The sequence below is a fragment of the Narcine bancroftii genome, chromosome 6 (assembly GCF_036971445.1).
Source record: "Narcine bancroftii isolate sNarBan1 chromosome 6, sNarBan1.hap1, whole genome shotgun sequence".
Classification (NCBI taxonomy): Eukaryota; Metazoa; Chordata; class Chondrichthyes; order Torpediniformes; family Narcinidae; genus Narcine; species Narcine bancroftii.
The window spans coordinates 13,837,052-13,859,133 of record NC_091474.1 but is presented as its reverse complement, the minus strand read 5'-3'; the positions used below and the strand labels follow the sequence as shown (position 1 = coordinate 13,859,133).

General features: G+C 40.0%; 1 protein-coding gene across 6 annotated transcripts in view; it reads left to right on the top strand.

Moving 5' to 3' along the window:
- Positions 1 to 19,277, top strand: part of LOC138735734 (rho GTPase-activating protein 18-like) — a 74,346-nt gene extending 55,069 nt beyond the window's left edge. For 5 of the 6 annotated variants that reach the window (XM_069884030.1, XM_069884035.1, XM_069884036.1 and 2 more), the window contains 10 exons: positions 798 to 963; positions 1,625 to 1,716; positions 2,568 to 2,645; positions 2,751 to 2,910; positions 7,590 to 7,672; positions 11,174 to 11,380; positions 12,561 to 12,686; positions 13,542 to 13,705; positions 16,666 to 16,724; positions 17,880 to 19,277. In XM_069884030.1, coding sequence (XP_069740131.1) covers positions 798 to 963; positions 1,625 to 1,716; positions 2,568 to 2,645; positions 2,751 to 2,910; positions 7,590 to 7,672; positions 11,174 to 11,380; positions 12,561 to 12,686; positions 13,542 to 13,705; positions 16,666 to 16,724; positions 17,880 to 17,986 — 1,242 coding nt within the window. In that variant the 3' untranslated portion in view covers positions 17,987 to 19,277. The remainder of the gene's footprint in view (positions 1 to 797; positions 964 to 1,624; positions 1,717 to 2,567; positions 2,646 to 2,750; positions 2,911 to 7,589; positions 7,673 to 11,173; positions 11,381 to 12,560; positions 12,687 to 13,541; positions 13,706 to 16,665; positions 16,725 to 17,879) is intronic. The other variant, XM_069884031.1, reaches the window with a different exon arrangement.
- Positions 19,278 to 22,082: the final 2,805 nt, after the last annotated feature.

Sequence of the window (22,082 nt, the reverse complement as noted above, 5' to 3'; positions counted from 1 at the left end):
CCTTGGCTGGACGTGCAGTTTCAGCAACACTCGAGAAGCTCGGCATCAAACAGGACACTTCCTCCGGCTTGATCGCCAACCATTCACTCATTCCATCACTAACGCATGGTAAAGTCAGGATGCACTGCAGCAACTCACCAACTTTCCTCAGACAACACCTTCCAAACCAACAATCTTTAGATTCAGTTTTTTTGTCAGAGCACGTACATGACATCACATACAACCCTGAGATTCATTTTTCTGCGGGCGAGACAATCAGCACTTAGTGCAAGAAACTGAACACAATGTACACATGTAAACAGTAAAGAAATGTAAACAAGTTGTGCAATGCTGGGAGAAAAAAAATCAATTAAGTGCAAAAGTGAGAGTCCTTAAAAGCATCTCTTATTGAGTTTGTTGTTGAGGAGTCTGATGGTGGAGGGGGGCATCCGTTCCTGAACCTGGTGGTGTGAGTTTTGTGCCACCGATACCTCCTTCCTGATGGCAGCATTGAGAACCGAGCATGTGCTGGGTGATGTGAATCCTTGATGACTGCTGCTGCTCTCAGACGGCAGCATTCCCTATAGATGTTCTCGATAGTGAGGAGGGATTTGCCTGTGATGACCTGGGCTGTGTCCACTACCTTTGGCAGACTAAAAGCAATTTTGTGTAATATTACATTTCTAGTTTATTACATGACAATAAATAGTATCTGATCTGAAACTGTTATTGAATGACATTTGGATATATTGACAGAACTCTGAGTGTCAATACACTTGCATTACTGTGCCTTATAAATTACTGTACTTATTTTAAAGGAATACAGGATACACAAAAATAAACTAGGAACAACCAGAATGGGGGATCTCTCAGAGCAAGACATGAAGAAACTTCGCACCTTGGCACTAATTGAGCTTACAGCTCTCTTTGATGTCTTGGACATGGAAGTGAAGAGACACAAAGCAACAAAGGTGAAAGTACATGGTAAGTACAGAGTATATACTCTTCAGATGTTGGGATGTGTGCACAATGAAACTGTTGAACATGTGAATCATGAAATATACTCTGGCATTCAGATAGAAATTAGACATTTAGGAGAAGGTTTAAAAATATTTGTCCAACACCATTAGTATTTACCAGACTTCTAATGTAGTTTCTTAATTAGCCTATAGTTGAGACCATAGTTTCCTGTGAAACTAAAGCTGGCCACAAAGCTACAGTATTTAGTAAAAACACACAGAAATGCTGGAGGAACTTGGCCAGTCTCGCAGCATCCATAGGAAGTAAAGGTACATTACTGGCGTTTCAGGTCTGAGCCAGAAATGTCAAGAATGTTTTCTTGACTTCCAATTGTCACTACGAGACCGGCTGAGTTCCTACAGCATGTCTGTGAGATCTTACTACAATCACAGCATCTGCAAACTTCTGTGTTTCATTACGAAACTAATTAGATCAGTTTGTCCGTGACCTTTCATTCTAAACTTTCCTTAGCAAAGGTTACCTCACAGTAGGAATGTTTGGAAATGCAATTAGTGTCCAGCACTCAATATATTAAGGTGAAAATAGAAATAAATGTTTGTAACCTTGCGGATGTCAGAATTGTCATCAGGACTATAGAACTAATGCAACTTTTTTTTCTGAACAGAAAATAAGCTTTTTGGTGTCCCACTCACACAGCTGATTGAAAATGATCAGAAGATTGTCCCCAATACCAAAGTTCCACTGTTTCTTAAAGAGGTGAGTCTTTCCATTACAAATATGCATTTCAAATCACATGATCAGCTTGTTACCTATGAAATACAAAAGCTCCAAGCACTTGGAAATATCTCAACCTAGAAATTCCTAAGTGCAGAACCTAATGCATTAATGCTAGCTGTACAAAAAAATTCAAGATTCAGTTTAATGGTAATAAAACAGTGTCGCATTACATGAAATTTCTTTTTGCCTGCAACAAGGCAGACAGTTTCATCACTGGCAGGAATTGCCCAAGTGCCTCTTACTACAGTCAGATTTACAATCCGAGATGGAAACAAAAGAGAGTTTCCACATCCCCTCCCCGCCCCCCCCCCCCCCACCAGCCCCACCAGAGTCACCGAGTGTTCGTAGATTCACCTCCAGCCCTCCCACCGCCACAGAGTCCAGTCCAAACCATTGGCAACCTGAGCTCCACATCTGAAACTCTGACATAGTCAGGAACCCTTCAGCGCCTCCTGGCATCCAGGTTATGATACCTGGTATCCCTCCGGCCAGTTCGAGCCAGTCTCCAGCAGCCCACAACCCAGCGCGAGTCTCCTGACAGCAGTTTCCGGCAACCCACAGCTTGCACAGGTGCCTCGCCTCAAGTCTCCAGCAGCCCCACTGTATGCACTGGTCCCTCAGCCGCAGAGACCCCTCACTGGTTTGCCTGAGATTCTGCCCTGCAGTCTCAAATGAGAAAAGCTTGATTAGTTTGTCTGAATTTCGACAACTGAAAAACTAACAGCATCTTGGAATCTATTTTGGTTAATTCCATGGCCAGTAAAATTTAAAATGAGTGGGTTATGCATGAATACAGCCCTGAACACTCAAACTATTTCCATTTTCCCCAGTTGCTCTGTAGCCTGGAAGATAAGGGTTTGGAAACTGAAGGAATTCTCCGCATTTCAGGTTCTATTGCGAGAATAAAGGTACTGCTACTGAATAGATGGAAAATGGACTGAAATAAATCATTATTTTTCCATTAGTAATATTCTTTTACTTTTGACGCATATATATATTTTTACTGCCCACAGATCTTGCAACAGGAGCTTGAATCAAATTTTTACCAAAATAATTTTGACTGGAAAAAAGTTCACCAAAATGATGGAACAGGCTTGCTGAAGATGTTTATCCGTGAAATGCCATATCCCTTGTTAACAACAGAGTATGTGGCTGCTTTTGAAATGGTCAGAAGTATGTCCTTTCTCGTTCTTTCTATGATTTGAACAGTCAGCATTGATCTGTGTTCGTTATAGCCAAATATTATTTCACCAACATGCTCAAATTCTTTGATAAAATGGAGTCAGTTGATTTTAGTTTGGATAACTCAGATGTGTGGAACCATACAGCCCCTGGCCCTGGCTTGTCTGTGGCAAACATGATGCCACCCTTCTGCACCTCCCCCAGTCTTTGTGTTATAATCAAGCATGCTAATCAGGCCACAAATGTTCTCATCCAAGTTATTTATACACATGACAAGCAACAAACTTCCCAGCACTGACTACACAACTGGTTACAGGCTTCCACTCAGCGAAACCAACTTTCACCAATCCCCTCTACCACCTATTATGAAGCTAATTTGGGATCCAGTTTTCTCAAGCATCTTGGACTCCATCTGCCCTAACTTTCTGGACTAGCCTACTTTGCAGAACATTGTTGATACCCTTTGCTAAATATTCATGTGTAATGCCCTCAATAATGTTTGGGATAAAGTCACCTTTTCTCCTTTATTTGCCCCTGTTCTCAACAGTTTTTAATGTGTAATCAAACAATTCAGTGCACATTCCAGATTTTATTCAAGGTTATTTGTATGCATTTTGATTTGGCCATGTAGAAATTGCAGCTCTTTTTATACATAGTCCCCTCATTTCAGGGCCCCATAATATTTGGGACATCGCAATGGTATGTGTATTAAAGTAGTCATATTTAGTACTTTGTTGCATATCCCTTGCATGCAATGACTGCTTGAAAGTGCTGAGTTATTTCTCTGGCGAGCCTCTACTGCAGCCATCTTCAGTTCCTGCTTGTTTTGGGGGCTTGTCTTTTTAGGTTTTCTCTTCAGCATATGGAAGACATGCTCAATTGAGTTTAGATTTAGTGACTGACTTGGCCAATCAAAAATGTTCCAGTTTTCAATCTTAAAAAACTCCGTTGTTGCTGTAGCGCTATGTTTCGAATCATTGCCTTGCTGTCGAATGAAGTGTCGTCCAATGAGCTTGGAGGCATTTGCTCGAATTTGAGCAGATAAGATGTTTCTATACACCTCAGAATTAATTTTGCTCTGGCATCAGCAGCTAAATCATCAATGAAGATAAGTACGCCAGTACCTGTTGCAATACATGCCCAGGCCATAACACCCTCACCACCATGTTTCGCAGATGAAGGGGTATGCTTTGGATCTTGGGTAGTTCCTTTAAGCCTCCATATTTTGCTCTTTCCATTACTCCAACACAGGTTAATTTTGGTCTCATCTGTCCACAAGACTTAATTCCAGAATTCTGCAGGCCCTTTTAAATACTTCTTGGCAAACTGTCATCCTCCCATCCTATTTCTGTGGCCATCTAGTGGTTTGTATCTTGCAGTGTAGCCTTTGTATTTCTGTTCATGAAGTCTTCTTCGGACGTTAGATATTGACACATCCACACCTGCCTCCTGAAGGGTGTTTCTGATCTGTCGGACAGGTGTTTGGAGATTTTTCTTCATTATGATGAGAATTCTTCTGACATCAGCAGTGGAGGTCTTCCTTGGAATACCAGTCCCTTTGCAATTACTGAGTTCACTAGTATGCTCTTTCTTCTTAATGATGTTCCAAACAGTTAACTTTGATAAACCTAAGGTTTGGGTGATCTCTTCTGCTGTTTTATTCTTGTTTCTCAGACCAATAATTAGCTTCTTTGTCTTTGATCAGCACATCTCTGATCCTTGTGTTGAAAAATGGCAAGTTCAGACTCCAAAGGTGATCAAAAGTTTAGAAGGAAGCCTAGCTCTCTCATGCCTGCACCGATGAAGAAATTAAACATACCTGAGTAATCACAAACACCCGTGAAGCCAAATCTCCCAATCTTTATGGTGCCCTGAGATGAGGGAACTCTATAAAAAGTGCTGTAATTTCTGCATGGTCAAACCAAAATGTATACAGATAATGGCATAGTGGGTACAATGCTGTTACAGCACCAGCAATTGAGATGGGGGTTCAAATGCCACGCTGTCTGAAAGAAGTTTGTACATTTTCCGCGTGTCTGCGTGGGTTTTCCTCGAAATCTTCAGTTTCCTCCCACTGTTTGAAACGTACCAGGGGATGTAGGTTAATTGAGTGTAAATTGGACGGCAAAGACTTGTGGGCTGAAGTGGCCTGTTATCATGCTGTATGTCTGAAATTTTTAAAAATAATGATTTAAATTTTTTTTAACGTTGAACAAAATCTGGAATGTGCACTTGAATCATGTCAATTGTTTGATTACAAATTTAAAACTATGGAGCACAGGGCAAATCAAGGGAAAAAGAAGCGTCTGTTTCAAACATTATGGGGGGCACTGTATACACCTCTGCAGCCTTGCCTTTAACAATTTTCTCAGTCACCTCCTCAAAAAACTCATTTGGATTTTTGAGGCAGGGTTTCCCCTGTACAAAAGCATGCTGATTTCCCCCAGTTAGTCAGCAAGTAGGAATTTTGGTGCCATGATACATTGTACAATATCTCTGACATTAAACCCATTATCGTAATTGCTATGCTTAAGATTTTTTTCCCCCATAGTTTACTGACTAATGATATAAGGCATTTTCTGGCTTATCATGACTGCCTTTGGATATGGGAGCGAAACAAGATGTTTTGTACAATACCATGTTGGAAAACCAAAGTCCAGAAATAAAATGGCAATAGCATTCCATAAGAAATCGCCTCATGGAGAGAAAATCGAGAACAGTGCTCAATGATTTTTCTTAATAGGCTTTTGGGTGGGGTAAAAGGAGATGTTTGAGGGGAGGGAAAGCTGACTTCCTCAGGATCAATTTGAGGAGAATGCAGGTTCTGATAAATCTGCTTGATGTTGATATACAGGCCATAATTTCATTTCATAACAGATATCAGTAGAAATGCTCAACAAGTCAGGCAGCATTCGAGGAAGAAGAGGGAGTTTGTGCATGATATCAAAGACCACCAGGATGGGGTTAGTGCTCTGCTGTAGAGGGAGTCAAGAAGGATGCATAGGACAAGAGGAATATTTCTGATAGAGTGAGGCCAAGGTTATTAAAGTGACCTCTGCTGAATGGTTGATAGATTAATGAAGACATTTGAAGGGAGGGATGAAAAAATCCAAGCCATGGGTTATGTAGAAGCAGTCAAACTCGGGTCAAAGCTGACTCGGAGACCAGAAACCAAACACTCCGGAAATGCTCGATGGGTGTGGAACAGTTATCTTAACAGTTAGTGCCACGCTCTTACAGCGCCAATGACTGGGGCTTGTATGATCTCCCCATGTCTGTGTGGGTTTCTTCCAGGTGTTCTGGTTCCCTCCCACCTTTCAAAACACATGGAGGTTGTTGGTTAATTGGGTGTAATTGGGCGCTCTGTCATGGGCTGGAAGGGCCTGCTACAGAGCTGCATGTCTATTTTTTTTTAATTAAAATTTAGATCAAACAAGAATATTACAGGGAATAAGCTTGCAGCAGAGCTGCCAAGTTCCATAGCAAACAGAAAAAAATCAACTGTCTAAAATTGCTGAGTTTGGTGATGAGTTCTGAAGGCTGCCCAGAGATTCACTGAAGAAGATTTGGAAAACTAGAAAAAACGATGGGAGTCGAGTGCAGTGGAAGAGAAAAAACGGTGGGAGTCGAGGGCAGTGGAAGAGAAAAAACGATGGGAGTCGAGGGCAGTGGAAGAGAAAAAACGATGGGAGTCGAGGGCAGTGGAAGAGAAAAAACGATGGGAGTCGAGGGCAGTGGAAGAGAAAAAACGATGGGAGTCGAGGGCAGTGGAAGAGAAAAAACGATGGGAGTCGAGGGCAGTGGAAGAGAAAAAACGATGGGAGTCGAGGGCAGTGGAAGAGAAAAAATATGGGAGTCGAGTGCAGTGGAAGAGAAAAAACGGTGGGAGTCGAGGGCAGAGTAAGAGAAAAAACGATGGGAGTCGAGGGCAGTGGAAGAGAACAAGGAGAGTGCAATAAATCAGCAGGGGTGGGCATAAATGGAGAGACATTCCCCAACCATGGAGGAAAAAGATTCAATCTATCCCTCTCACCATTTTGTACACCTCTGTCAGGTCGCACCCCCCACCACCATAGCCTTCTGCCTCCTTTGCTCCTTGGGAAAACAAGTGCAGTCTATCCTATCTCTTCCTGTAACTGAAGCCCTCAAATCTCGGCAATATCCTGGTGAATTTTCTCTGCCTTCTCTTCAGTGCAACTACATGCTTCCAAATGTATGGTGACCAGAACTGCGCACAATCCTCCAAGTACAGTCTTTACAGTATTTTGTTAAGTTGCAACATAACAGCCCAACTTTTATATTGTGTACCCCCACATTTCAAACCAAACATACCATAAAACCTTCTTCACCAGCTCTTTTAACTGTTTAGCCATTTTCAGGGAACTATGGACTTGAACTCCAAGGTCTCTCTCTCTCTCTCTCTTCATCATTATTCATTGGTGTCCTATCATTTGCCGATGGGTTTTACCCCTATTTGACTTGCCTTGAACTTGTCGGGATTAAATTCCATCTGCCTGTGCCCAGCTTTCCTTGTGATCTGTATCCTACTATAGTTTTGGACAACCTTCTTTATGATCCAAAACACCACCAACCTTCATGTCATTCACACACTTAATAATCATTTCTCATGCATTCACACTCATGTCATTTTATTCTTTTTTTCCCCTCAGATATTACTGATCAAGTGGAGATGATTCATGCTCTGAATCTGCTTGTAGTTATCCTTCCAGATGTATATAGAGCCACTTTAAAGGTAGGATGAATTGTGGAAATGTTAGATGACCTGATTCTTATCCAAAATATTTAGTATATAACTTAATCACAAAAAAGTTGTGACATCTAAAAGAAAGAAAGTGACCGTGACTTTGTAGACATTGTAAATGGTGCAATAAAGTTAACTTCAAAAACTCCAAACATTGTGTTGCTCACAAGATGCAAGCTTAGGAACATGGTCAAGAAACCCTTTACTGAAAAGTAGATTGATCTGCAAAGAAAATTTCTTGGCAACATAAAAATAAAAAAGTGTAGAAACAGCAAGATTCATGAGAAAGAATCTGCAAGATTGTTTAGTGTCGATAAAAAGATGGCAAATGTTTTCCCCATTCACATCATTGAGGTTTATTATGAAAAATAAATTTGTGACCAGCAATGTTCACTCTGCGCACTAAGATCTATCATGGACTGCATCTTTCTTAATATTAATTTGATTCTAGTCCCAGCTGCAGTGAAATCCTGGCATGAAACATGTAGTGCCAATCAGCAGATTGCATCGGGATTCACATTGAAGGATTCTCATACAAGGCTTGCAGGAATTAACAACCTGTCAGGAGGAAATGTACTGGAGGGAGATAGATCAGTTCATTGAATGGTGTAACGACAACAACCTTGCACTTAACATCAGCAAAACCAAGGAGATGATTGTGGACTTCAGGAGGAAGTCAGGGGGAACATGACCCAGCCCTCATCAAGGGCTCAGTAGTGGAGAAAATTAAGAACTTCAAATTCCTGGGTGTCAACATCTCCAGGGATCTGTCCTGGAGCCTCAATGTTGATGCAATCACAAAGAAGGCAGGCCAGTGGCTATATTTTGTGAGGTGACTGAGGAGATTCTGTATGTCACCGAAGACTCTTGAAAACTTCTACAGATGTACCATGGAGAGCATTCTGACTGGTTGCATTATTGCCTGGTATAAAGGTGCCAACTCTTAGGACAAGAATAAACTCCAGGGGTTGTTAACTCGGCCTGTGACATCACAGGCACCAGACTTCACTTCCTCGAGGGTATCTGCATGAGGTGGTGTCTTAAAAAAGCAGCCTCTATCCTCAAAGACCCCCACCACCCTTTTCACTCTGCGACCATTGGGGAAACAGGTACAGGAGCATAAAGATAAGGACAGCTTCTTCCCCAGTGCCATCAGATTACTGAATAGTCAATGAACCAAAGAAGTTTCGATGTACTATCATTTTTATTTTATACAGCAATGTTGTAAGATGGTTATAATATGAATGTTTGCTCTACGATGCTGCTGCAGGACACCAAATTTCATGACTTTTTCATGAGAATAAATTCTCATTCTGATTTTTAATTGAACATTTGAATCGTCTTCAGGATCAAAATAGGAGATGTGACATCCAAATGTGGTTACATTAAAAACATGATACCAATAACTTTAATCATACTGAACTTTAAAAAAAATTTTGAACAAATGAAAATCTACCTTTGAGGTTAACTTCTCAGTGGATGCCTGGTGAATTGGTCTGGATGGCTGCTAGATAGTTCATTAAACATGAAGACTGAGCTAATTTACAAACCAATGAACATTCTGTTCTGATGGGATGGTTTGTTGTAGTTCCAAGTCCTCAAGAATTGAATCAATTAATTAATTTGATCTTTATATCTTCTGAATATACGACCTCATCGTTGAATTTGTGGGGAGACTAACTTCCAATTTAATTTCATTGCATTTGTTGCCTCTGTTACCCTGCAAGTCAGAGTACAACACTGGCAGCAATGTGTATTATTTTTCTCAGCCAACTTAGCTGTAGAGCAAGAATTTTGCTGTTTATCACGGCTTCCTGGATAAAAGTCAGACATGCGTCAGGCATTTTCATCTTTGTGCCTCAAAGCACCCGTGTGCTCTATCAGCAGTATTTGTTTTACAGGTTGGCACATCCTGTTTTCTCACATATTACCTCCAAGATCAGAAATTTCTTTAAATAAACCTCAGGAATTTGATGATGTCATTTCAAAGTACCATCTATTTCAGGGCTGATCATGGGGTTTTCCTTTCTTCGTCTCCAATTCGGCCCTTTGACCCAGCATTTCCATTCACTGTGATCATGGGTGATCAAACATAATTGGTACCCCATTCCTGCCTTCTCCCCATATCCCTTGACTCCGCTATCTTTAAGAGCTCTATCGAACTCTTTCTTAAAAGTATCCAGATAATTGGCCTCCACTGCCTTCTGAGGCAGAGCATTCCATAGATCCACAAATCTCTGGGTGAAAAAGTTTTTCCTGAACTCCATTCTAAATGGCCTTCCCTTTATTCTTAAACTGTGGCCTCTTGTTCTAGTCTACCCCCAAGATCAGGAACACGTTTCCTGCCACAAGCGTGTCCAATCCCTTAATAATCTCATATGTTTCAATCAGATCCCCTCTTAGCCTTCTAAATTCTAGTGTATCCAAGCCCAGTCACTCCAATCTTTCAACATATGACAGTTCCACCGTCCTGGGAATTAACCTCATGAACCAATGCTGCACTCTCATGTACAACTGCAGATGGACCTCTCTGCCCCTAAACTCAACTCCCTTGTTATGGAGGCTTGTTATAGCTTTCTTCACTGCCTGCTGTACCTGCATGCTTACAACGCACCTGCGTTTGTCTTTGATCACCCTCGATCTGCTTTTTCTAGCTCCTGTTTGTTTCTCACTCGCGTTATGTTCCCCACTAATGCTGTGCAGCAGGCCATGGAAACTAAATGCCAAGGAGGAGAGAGCCCCAATAAGTGCAAAGGATTTTATAGAGCAAGCTGGCAGGGATATAACTGAAGAGTTGAATGGAAATGGGCATTAGGGTTAAGCATGAATATGCAATACAATGTAAATGCACAATGCATTTACAGTGCCAGCGACCCACGTTCGAATCCGGGGTAGTCTGTGAGGAGTTTGTATGTTCCCCCTGTGTCTGCATGGGTTTCCTCCAAGCGCTGTAATTTCCACCCACCCTTCAAAACGTACAGGGGTAGTAGGTCAATTTGGGCGGCATGGGCTCATGGACTGGAAGGGCCAGTGACCATGCTGTATGTCCAAAAAAAAGAGGAAAGTGAAGGAAATAAACACTGTGAAGTTGGGAGTGGAAGTGGGTTAGGCAGTGTCATTGCAGTGACTGCTAGGAGTTGGGAAGCAAATGTGATTTTATGGATATTGGCCCCTTTTAATTAGATTGTTGAAAATACAATGCAGAAAATGCTCCTCATTTGTGAGATACAAAAACATGTTTCAGTATAAAACCAGGTGAGCAAATTACTCAGCAGGAGAAATGAGAAAATACAGACTCAAAGGGAACTGCTTAAATTCCTGCCCATTTGCAACAGGCCAATATTTGTTAGACAAGGGCACAGCAAATAACTTGGACAAGAACAGTGTTGGTTGTAATTTCTAAATCATGCCTTTTTGTGGTGTTTATTTGGAGCAGCCACAGAACTGATGAGTGACAATTCCATATATAACTAAATGTTCCACTTTCTGCAGTTGCTGTTGGAGTTTCTTCGGAAAGTGATAGAAAAAGAGCAGAAAAACAAGATGAATCTCTGGAACGTTTCCACTATAATCGCTCCAAACCTTTTCATGCACAAAGGAATCTCAAACAAATTGCCTGACGGGAATGAGAAGCAGCAAGCGGAAAAAGCGGCAAATGTTGTGCGCATTCTTATCCATTACCAGGACCTTCTTTGGACCGTAAGTTCAAATTTTGGATGAAAAAAAATTGAGAAAGCATTTAATTTCTAACCATTTTTGTTGTAAAAGAAATGATAATTGCTGATCTAGGCAGTTTTCAAGTTTGGTTAAAATGCTGGCTACATAAAGTTGTACAGAAGTAAAACTCTTAAGACAATAAGACATAGGAACAGAGCTAGACTATTCAGCCCATTGAGTTTGCCCTCCTCCCCCATTTAATCATGAGCCAATCAATTTTCCCCATTCAGCCCTACTGCCTGGCGTTCTCTCCATAACCTTCGATCCCCTGGCTCATTAACAACATCAATCTCTCCCTTAAATACACCCACTGATTGGCCTCCACAACTGCTTGTGGCAAAAAAATCCACACATTCACCATCCTCTGGATAAAGAAATTCCTTTAAATCACTGTTCTAAGTAACTTCCATCCTGAAGTTGTGCCCTCTTATCCTCAACTCTCCAGATACTCTTGTTCATCCCTTTCAACGTTTGAAATATCCCTGCAAGACCATACTTCTATGACAAGTGGTCATGCAGGGCTTCACCTCGATGTGGAATGGAGAAAAAAAAAATTAAACATGTCTGCCAAATCTGGCTTAAATAATATTCACCCATGTATCCAGTACCCCACACACTTTATAGATTGAAGGAAAACCTATATTTATGAAACTGATCACGAAGATCTTGACATCCATACAGGAGTGTTATGGTGGGAGCATAGAGCTGTCTCCTTAACTTGGCAGTCAAATAAATTATTAGTGGCTGTGAGTCAAGCACAGATGAATAGGTGGGAGTGTTTTCACTGAAAACTGGCATGTAAACTATTTTCCAGATAATTGGAAATGTTACATTTGTTGGAATAAGTTAAAATTTTTAAAATGCAGACATACAGCGCAGTAAAAGGCCATTCCGGCCCACAAGCCCATGCTGTCCAATTACACCCAATTAACGTACAAACTCCTTTCAGAAAGCATGGGATTCAACCCTGGTCCCGATTGCTAGCGCTGTAACAGCGTTGCGCTCACTGTTATCCGCCCCATTGCTGTTATTTGCATAATTAAATAAATGCAGAATGTATTTGCAATTAGAGCCACACTTGGGATAGTCTCTATTTTTTGCCAAAGGCGCTTGTGTGACATTGAAAGGCAGACATGTATGTTCTCATTATTTTTTATTTCAGGTTCCATGCTTCCTTGTAGCTCAAGTAAGAAAACTGCATGAAAACAGCAGTAAGAAATATGATAAGCGTCTGAAAAACCTGCTCAAGAAGATTCACATCGACAGGCATGACAAGCAACTTGCAGAAGTGTGTATGCGCAGTTTGAATTTCCATTGCAATCCCTCCTCCTGCCAAAGTTGCTCCTTGCTGTGCTCAGCACATTGAACCTTTTTTTTTAATGTTACTAATGGACTCTAGCAGGTCTTTGGAGAAAACTGGTTGATAAGGAGCCACTGATGGAATCAAAATGCTTTCCGGAGAGAGGACCACTCACCTAGTTTATCCATGTAAACAGTATTATATTCCCTAAGAAATTATTGTCTTCCCAATCACCCCAGAAATCTGTGACCGAAAAATCTGTGTAACAAAATAATTTAATATTTCCTAATTTTCTTAATGCAGTTATACGAGGTAAATGTGTTTAATATTTTTCATTTGACTATTTGAAAGAATATTTTTAAAAAAAATTCAAATCTATTTTGCATTTTGAAATGTCTCAGATTGTCAGCAACAAGCTCTTAACAGGACATTACCGACCAGAGTTTGAGGCCAATTGTTGCATGCAGGGTGCTCCACTTGGTGGGATGGCTGTGGCAAAGGGACCTTCATTGTGTTTGGTAATCTCATGGTGACAATTCGCAGCAACAGGCTGTGTCAAACAGTCCAGCCCAATTGCTACAGCTTCTGTGAAGGAAAAACACAAAGCTGGATTAACTCAGCAGGTCAAGCGGTGTACTTTATATAGCAAAGGTAAAAATGCATAACCGACGTGTTGGGCTTGAGCCCTTCATCATGATATGGAAGAATGTCGAAACGTCGGTTATGTATTTTTACCTCTGCTATATACTGCTTGACCTGCTGAGTTTATCCAGCTTTTGTGTTTTTACTTCAACCACATGGTCTGTGTTTTACAAGTCACATGACATTTCTATTTTACCTTAGCAACAGCTTAGCAAGACGATAAAAATTCAAGCCCCCCATTTATTGAAGGGTACAATGGATATTCATCTGGACCCCGAGACAACAATCCGGGATCTTGTGGCTCAGTTTCGAAAAAAAATTGACTGCAGTAATTGGAATGCAACAAACACAGAAATCACAAGACGGTAACCAGCTTTTGTGGAATGGATGCCTCGGTAACGTTTTGGAAACATGAAAGAAATAGGGAGCAAGAGTGTTCCATTCACCCCTTTGAGGCAGCGCTGCCGTTCATTGAGATCTTGATTGATCTTCGGCATCACTTCCGCATTCCCGCTCTCTGCCCCTACCCTTGGATTCGTTTTGTGTCAAGAAATAGATCTCTTCTTCTGAAATATGTTCATCGTCTGGCCTCCCCATCTTTCATATGGTAGAAAATTCCAGAAGGTTCATCCATTGCTCTCTGAGCAAAGAAATTTCTCCTCAACTCACTCCTAAATTCTCTTCCTGTAACCTGAGAGTGAGACTTATTTTAAACATCTTCCCTGCAGGCACCCTGTCAAGAACTGTCAGAATTGTGTACATTTCAATGAGATTTTTGTACATTCTTGTAAATTCTGATGAACACAGACCCAGTCAATCCAATCTGTCTGACATCCCAGTGATCAGCCTGCTCAACCTTTGTCGAACTCCCCTCTGTGTCAACTCTTAATATTTCTTGGGTAAGGAGGCTAAAATTGCACTCAACACTTCAAGGTGTGATTTCACCAAGGCTTTGTACTATTGTAGTAAGGCATCCCCCTTCTATTCTCAAAAGCTCCTGCAGTGAAGACCAACAAACCATTTGTCTTATTTTTTTTGCTGCGTATGTTTTTTTTCATTGATTTATGTTCGAGACACCTCGATACTTTGCACATCAATATCACACAATTAAATATGAACCCGCCTTTGTGAATTTTCAGGACAATTTCATATTGTTACACATTATTGCTACATCTGTCGTGCATTTGCCCATTTATTCAACTTGCTAAAATCGCCTTGAACACTCTTGCTTCCAACGTAAAACTCACAATTCCATTTTGAAGTTTGGTGACGTCACCAAACTTCAAAACGTGACATTTGAGAGCCTTTCTCCAAACCTTTGAGAAACCTACTGTGAATGGCTCATTTGAAATGGATTATTATATTGTTCTTGTTTTATTTTAATAACGTGCAGCTGCCATTGACATGTGTGTAACAGTGAGATTAAAGATGCTTGCTTTTCACTGGGCTTAGAGTGTTGGTGACATCAGGTGGCTGTACCAAGTAATCTGTGATAGCAAAGAACCAGGGAAGGTGCTTAATTCATCAGCATGCAAAATACAAACAAAATAAAATTATAAATTAAATATAAAAAATGTGAAGAAAGTGAATTGAAGATTTTGGAAGAACGCCGAGATTAAGGGAGAGAGAAAATACAAGAAAAAGATTGGGTCTTTTTTAAAAAAAAAGAACAATTGACATTAATTAAATTCTAAAAGCAGGGCTACTTTAGCATTTTTCTAACAACAGCTTTGGGAAAATGCAGTTTGAATTCTGGAAACTGCTGTCCACTTTACCCATAGTGATGGTGAACACGGTTACACTCAGGTTACATCTTTCATAAAATAATGTGGTCACTGTTCAGTTTCATAACTAGATTCAAGATTATTTTGTTGTCATGTCATGAAACAGAACACGTGCTATTACATGAAATTTCCTTTAATCTACCGCAAGGTAGACAAAGTTTCGCCATCAGCAGAAATTGCCCAGTGCAAAAGAGAGTTCCCCTAGAGTCACCGAATGTCCATGGATTTGCTTCCAGTACTTCCCCACCTTCTGCAACTACAAAGCCTCCTCTCCAAACCATCCGCCCCCGAGCTCCAGATGGATACCTCTGGTGGGATCAGGAAGCCTCCAGCATCCTCTTGCTTCTCAGTTCTGATACCTCGTAGTCCTTCAACCAATCTCCAGCAGTCCGCAGCCTACATGGGTCCCTAGCCTTGAGTCACCAGCAGCTGATGACCGTGGTAAAGGGACTCGTGCCAGGCTCGGACGCCTGGAGATTGGCTGTAGGGCTACCAAGTATTGGAACTGAGATGCAAGAGGGTGCTGGAGGCTTCCTGGTCATATTGGAGATATCCATCTGGACCTCAGGCCACTGATGGTTTGGAATGGATGCTGAGTAGCTGCAGAAGGTGTGGGAGAACTGGAAGCAAATCCATGGACATTCGGCCACCAACAGCCTTAGATCCACTCATTGGTCTGCCACCCTGGTTACTGTCCCATGAGTCATCTCCTCTGCTTTTCCTTCTCAAACGAGGGTGATCTCCTGTTTTCTGGTGCTTGGCTCCAGTCTTCTGTCTCCCTGCAGTCTGTAACCCTTGTGGCTGCTACCGATTTCAAGAAGATGGAATCCAATTTGTTTCCAATATGATGCTTTATCAAACAGTTTCTGAAGGAGAATTTGGCTTCAATGAACTTCTAATTTCAGAGTTTTTCTGGAGTGCAAACTGACTACAGAAAAACCAATCTAATCTATCAAGCCCATGACACATTCTTGTGTCGGTAATTAGCCAGAAGGGAGTTTCAGTCAAAGCTTGGTTGTCATAACTGGCAGAGCTTTTGGTTACTGAGTTATTTTTAAATACTCTAAGCCCACGAGTCTGTGCCACCCTATTAACCTGCACCCCCAGCATGGACTCGTGGGCAGAATTGCCCTGTTACCGTGCTGTATGTCTAAATTAAAATTTAAAAGGTTGGACACCCCTGCTTTAGGTATTCAAAGAAAAGTTTGTTGGAATATTGCTTTGGACATGACATGGTCAAGATGACCCAGTGGTGCAAAAATATTGATTCACAAATAAACAAACTTTAATTCCACATTTGTAGTTCTAAGACTGCAGCCTGAGCATAGAAATCATGTGAACTAAGATCTTGGGCATTTTGGGTAAGTTAGATGCAACACGGGTCAAGGGAAAAGCTTTCACCTTGGTCTCAATAAAAGGTCCCAACTGAAAACATTGACTGACCCTTTCTACCATGGATGCTGCCTGACCCACTGAGATCTTCCAGCAGCTCATTGTTTGCTCATTGACCGTGTCTTTTTTTTCTTCCTTCTTCTTTTCAGAAGCAATGGTTCTTCAGAATATTCTGAGTTCTGCTTGTATGAAGTGGGTGGTAACATAGGTGGGTAAGGCACCAAAAGTTTATTTGAACTTCGACGTATTTCCGGAATCTGGAGTCAAAAGAAATAAAGTGGCTGTAATTTTTAAAGAAATGACAGAAAATATTAATTTTAAGCAGCTAAAAAATTGGATTCTGTAATGTTTTTTGTGCATTACATGATTCAATTTTAATAAAAGAATGTATTGCAAAGTCACATCATGCCTTTTTTATGAGTTCCGTGAGGTCTGGTTTTCCTTCCTGATCCATCTATCTTGACGAATATACTAATGGTGAACTTGCTGGTGAAGCTCTGAGCTTTTAACACTCTGTGAGGGGAAAAAAGATGCCGTGTTGTGGCCTTTCATGCTGACTGTCTTGTTCCATTATATCTATTAATAATAGTAACATTTCATTGTTGCAAGTTAAAATAAAACTAACAAATGCATTGATGTAATAAAACAACAATTTGGCTACAAAGCAGAAAAAGTAGTTCTACACGAAGTTCTTTCATTATAGAAGGATATTTAGATTATCACGAAGCCATATCTTGCAAAAATAAAATACTGGCACTAAACCATGTAATAGGTTGCATATTTAAAGTATACTACATGTTTAGCAGAAGTCTTAAAATGAATTTATGACAGTAAGTGCTGCTTACCCAAATACTTGGCAGATACTCTTTCCAATACTTTTGCTCCAGTGATCCCACAAAAAAAGTGTAATCTGATGTGGGCTGCTTGCTTGTCAGTTTTTTTTAAAAATTACTCTTTTAAAAATTGGATGTGCCTTTTTTCCAAGTAATTTTCTGAAGTTATCTCATAATGATTTCAGATATGTTAATCATTTGGGGGGGAGAAAAATTCTTTTTCTCGGCTTATTTCTCATTTTAACTTTCTGTGAACCGTATTAACTGGGATTAGTTCTGTAAGTCTCTATTCTGTTTAAGCTTTGCTGACCATCAGTGTTTGGTAATTAAGCAAATAATTTATTTTGCTGATTTCAAAAGCCCAAAGCCAAATATTAAACCTTCAGTAACACACACATAGAATGGAACTGATGATCTTCCATGATTGTTGAGCAGAGTTGTGTAACCATTTTGGAAATCTGTATTTATGCATGAAAATACCTTGTGCCTTTTCAGCCAGTTTAAAATTGCAATATGCTTTCTCTTGTTAGGTGAACGATGTCTTGATCCAGACACATATATGCTGGAACTGTACAAGGTTAATCCTCAAGCCGAGTGGATCATTAGACAACGTATAGCATTGTCGAAAGAAAGCTAACCTTCAGTGAGCATTCACTGTGCAAATCCACAGAACTTGCTGATTAAATAGCACCTGTAGTTTAGTTATTGTCAAAGGTCTGTGCCTTATCAAGATGAAGAAAGGAAAATCTTGGCTCGTGCCAAAACACTCTGCCCATCAATTATTGATTGAAGGACTAGAACTGAAATATGAAATTGCCTCCAGATTATTTGTCTTGAAGCCATTCTTAACCACGCACATCAAAAGTCTCAAAGCAACTGGATCTTTAGCTTGGGACCAAGTCCTATAATTAGGCCTTGGGTGCAGAGAATGTGCAATGACCAGAGTTTAAAAAAAAATACAATTGTTAAAAAAAAATTAAATTAGAGGTCTTGTACAATGTTGTTTGAAACCTGTGGGCTGTTCCAATTTTTTTTTTTGTTGCAGTTATTGATTAATCTTTCCTGGTGAATAATGCTGTATTTACATTTAGATTTTTATTTTCTACATGTGTCCTTAACCAGAATTTTTTTTTAACGTTCTGTTTAAACAATTATTTAATATTTGTGTTCGAGGTGATGGTTATTTTAAAAAAGATTAAAAATGTACTCTCTACTGGATTCCTGATGTTAATGGTTGCGAGAATTGATTGACAAAAAAAATTATGAAAATCTTTAGAACTGTGTCAGTGTAATGTTATGAAATGTAAGAGATGATCACAAATTTCAAGATTCTTGGTCACTCAAATTTATCCAATAACCAGTGTGTTGAGAAGTTGTGAGCAACTTAAGTTAGACAATCTGATTTTGATCCAGAGGCCATGAAGTTTAATTCCCAGAGGCCATGGATTGTACATTTTGGGAAATAAATAAATCTGGAATTTAAATTGAATAATGATACCACTGGCAAAAATCCACTTGGTTCACTAATGCACTTCAGGAAAGAAAATTTATTATTTTGACTAATGTGATGAACACTAAACTGCCTCCTTATCAGGACATTAAACAATGGTTAATCCAGTGGTTCTCAACCTTTTTTGCCCCATTCACGTACCACCTTAAGAAGGTAATCTTTTACGAACCATAGAACATCCTCTGCCATGGGTGCCCCTGTAGTTTGTAAGGAATTGCTTAAGGTGGTATGTATGCGAGTGGAAAATAAAAGGTTGAGAACCACTGGGCTAGTCCATAATAACGTCCAGATCCTGTGAAAGAGTAACTTTAAACATTCGGCTTAATCTTAACAAGTACAGATGTGATTTAACCATTGAATACCATCGTACAATAAAGAGAGCAGTGAAAGCCTTGAGCCTTCATGGATATCTGTTAAATACTTGATTCTGTCTGTATTCTTGCCATGGTTGAAACTGTCACAAGTCTGAATTGGTTGAAACTGTCACAAGTCTGAATTGGTTTCATCATCAAATCTATGGAAGAGCATGGAGAAATCAAATGCAAGAAGCTTTCCAGTAATTGACACATTCTGGTCACAAAATCACCACTCCCGTAATCTGAAATTAATAGCATCGGCTTGTGGAGGTTATTCAAAGATTTTTTTTTGTTGGTGCAATCATCAATAAGTTTTATGCAGGTTAAAAGAACTAGTTGATTTATGAAAAGAATTGACAATTGTACCTTCAAGGAAGAGATTCATTATAGTTTTTAAAATGTTATCACTTAGTATTTATGTTTACTTACAACTCTAATAAAGAATTTTTGTGAGAAATCCATTCACCTCTCGACCAACCACAAGGCACCAGCTTCGTGCTCCAAAATACTTAGAATTTTAATGTGGAGGAAAGAATAAATAGTTTGTTTTCTATTAACTGGTTGATTGTTGGCAAATTTAATTATTGAGATGGCATGAATGAGTTTGAATGGAAATTTGAGCAACTACTAAAGAAAAAAATTTAAACTGCCTGAATTGAAGCTTGCACATGCCCTGATCCATTTAACTCCAATTTTCTTGTCAATTCTATTAATTCCCAACTAGCCCGATGTCACCATTTTGTTCATTTGATTTGTGGAAAATGTGAAATTGCCAGAGGTCTTTACCAAATCTCCAAATTGATTCCACTGGGGAAAAAAAAGTCCCCAAATCCTGACACTTTGGATGTCAATTTAATATCTCACCCAAAACATTGCTTGAATAATGGACAAATATATCACTTATTCATTAGGATACAGCTAAAACTTACACCATAACGTCAGGGTTTCAGGGTCTGAAGGCTTTCTGATCATGCTGGACGGAGGTTTGGATCTGGAGCTCGGGTTGCTGATAGATGAACCAGAAGTCGGTGCAGCTGCAGAGGCTGTGGGAACGCTGGAGGCAAATCCACGGACACTCGGTGAGTCTGAAGGGATTTTCTTTTGCTTCTCTTCATCTCGTACTGTAAGGAGTGCCGGACGCCACTATTGGCGACTCTTTGTCAGTACGATTACATGACAGTAAAAGAACCTTGAACATTGTTAAGCAGATATAAATGAGACAAAGGTACAGATATATAGTTAGTAGCTTGTGGTGTTTACCAACAACAGAGTAAATTAATATCAGTGAACAATACATGGTGTTTAAAATTCATTATAACATTGAAATGTATCATCCAAGCTACGTAAGCATCAGAAAATTCATGTTTGAATGGCAAGCTTATTTGTTTTTCCAGTTTTTTTTAGTTTAAAAGACATCTTAAAGTACAGTATTAAATCTCATGACTTCAAATCCCCAGCAAATAGAATCTACCATATTACAGTAATTTCTGTAATAATCTAAATCCCCACAATGATTGAAGCCTGATAACCATTATGAGAAGTTACCAGAGCATATACCATAAATATTCGAGTATAATGTGAAAATATTTCCCCCTTTTTCCCCTCAAAAATTGGGGGGGGGGGGTCACATTATACACGAGAGTAAAATAAAAAAAAAATTCTGCAACCCAATTTGGGCGGCTGGGTGGGCAAGCGATAGTCGGCAACATGACACGGGGGCCGGGTGGGCGAGCGGTAGTCAGCAGTGCGACTCAGGTGGGTGAGGGGGGGGGTCGTGAGAGACGGCAGTGCGACTCGGGCGGGCGAGCGGTAGATGCCAGCGCAACTTGAGCGCGTGAGGGGAGGTTGGGTCGTATTATACATGGGGGTAACATTTTCCCCCCTTTTTCCTCTCAAAAATGGGGGGGGTTTGCATTATACACGGAACGCATTATACATGAATATTTACGGAAAGTCTATTTTTTTAACTTCATCCCTTCTTCATTTCCTAAGCTATTAGAGCTGTCAGGAAAAAAAATGTTTTGAAATCACTGTAAAGATTATTTTTAAGCTAATTAGGTGCAAATTGGGCAACAAGTTCATGTGCAGGTAGTTGGGAAATGAAATATTAAAATTCATTAGTTGTTCAGAAGTTCTGCCTTCTGTGAAGCTGCATTAATATGACAATTTGCAATTCAACTCACTTTCAAATATAATATTAGTTGTGAAAGTCCTGCACTTTTGTAGAGAAGGACAAAGATTGCCCCAGTGTGTGCTTGTTAATGTCAGAGCATGTTTCCTTTGTAGCAATATTATAAGTGTTAATTAACAGCAGAACATTTATGTAAATTCTCATTCATTCAGGAATTATTTATTGAGATTTGAACAAAAACAGTTTTGCATGTTGTCTTTGGGAAACTACACGTTAACTTTTACCCTTTCACCAAACCTATCTGGATCCAGTTGCTGGTCCAAATATCTTCATTGCAACACGTCCTCCCACCTATTTTTGTGTTACTTTCTCCCTCTTGTGGTAGATTGTAAAATCACAACTGCCTCTGTTCAATCTGCTCAAAAAATTAAGTATGGTGAAACCAAAAATATAATCCATGGTCAATTGAAAATCATACAGACATGCAGCACGGTAACAGGATTTTTCAATTCACAAGTCCGTGCTGCCCAATTTACTCCCCATTAACCTACACCCTGGTACATTTTGAAAGGTGGGAGGAAACCGAAGAAAGTCCACCCAGACACAGGGAGAACATACAAACTCCTTACAGACGATGCATTAGGGAATAAAGTGTGCATAAAATTAATTGCATGCAACATTTCAGTCAGAATTTTCTTAAAATGATTCTGTTGCAAATTGTTGAAGAAGCCTAGTC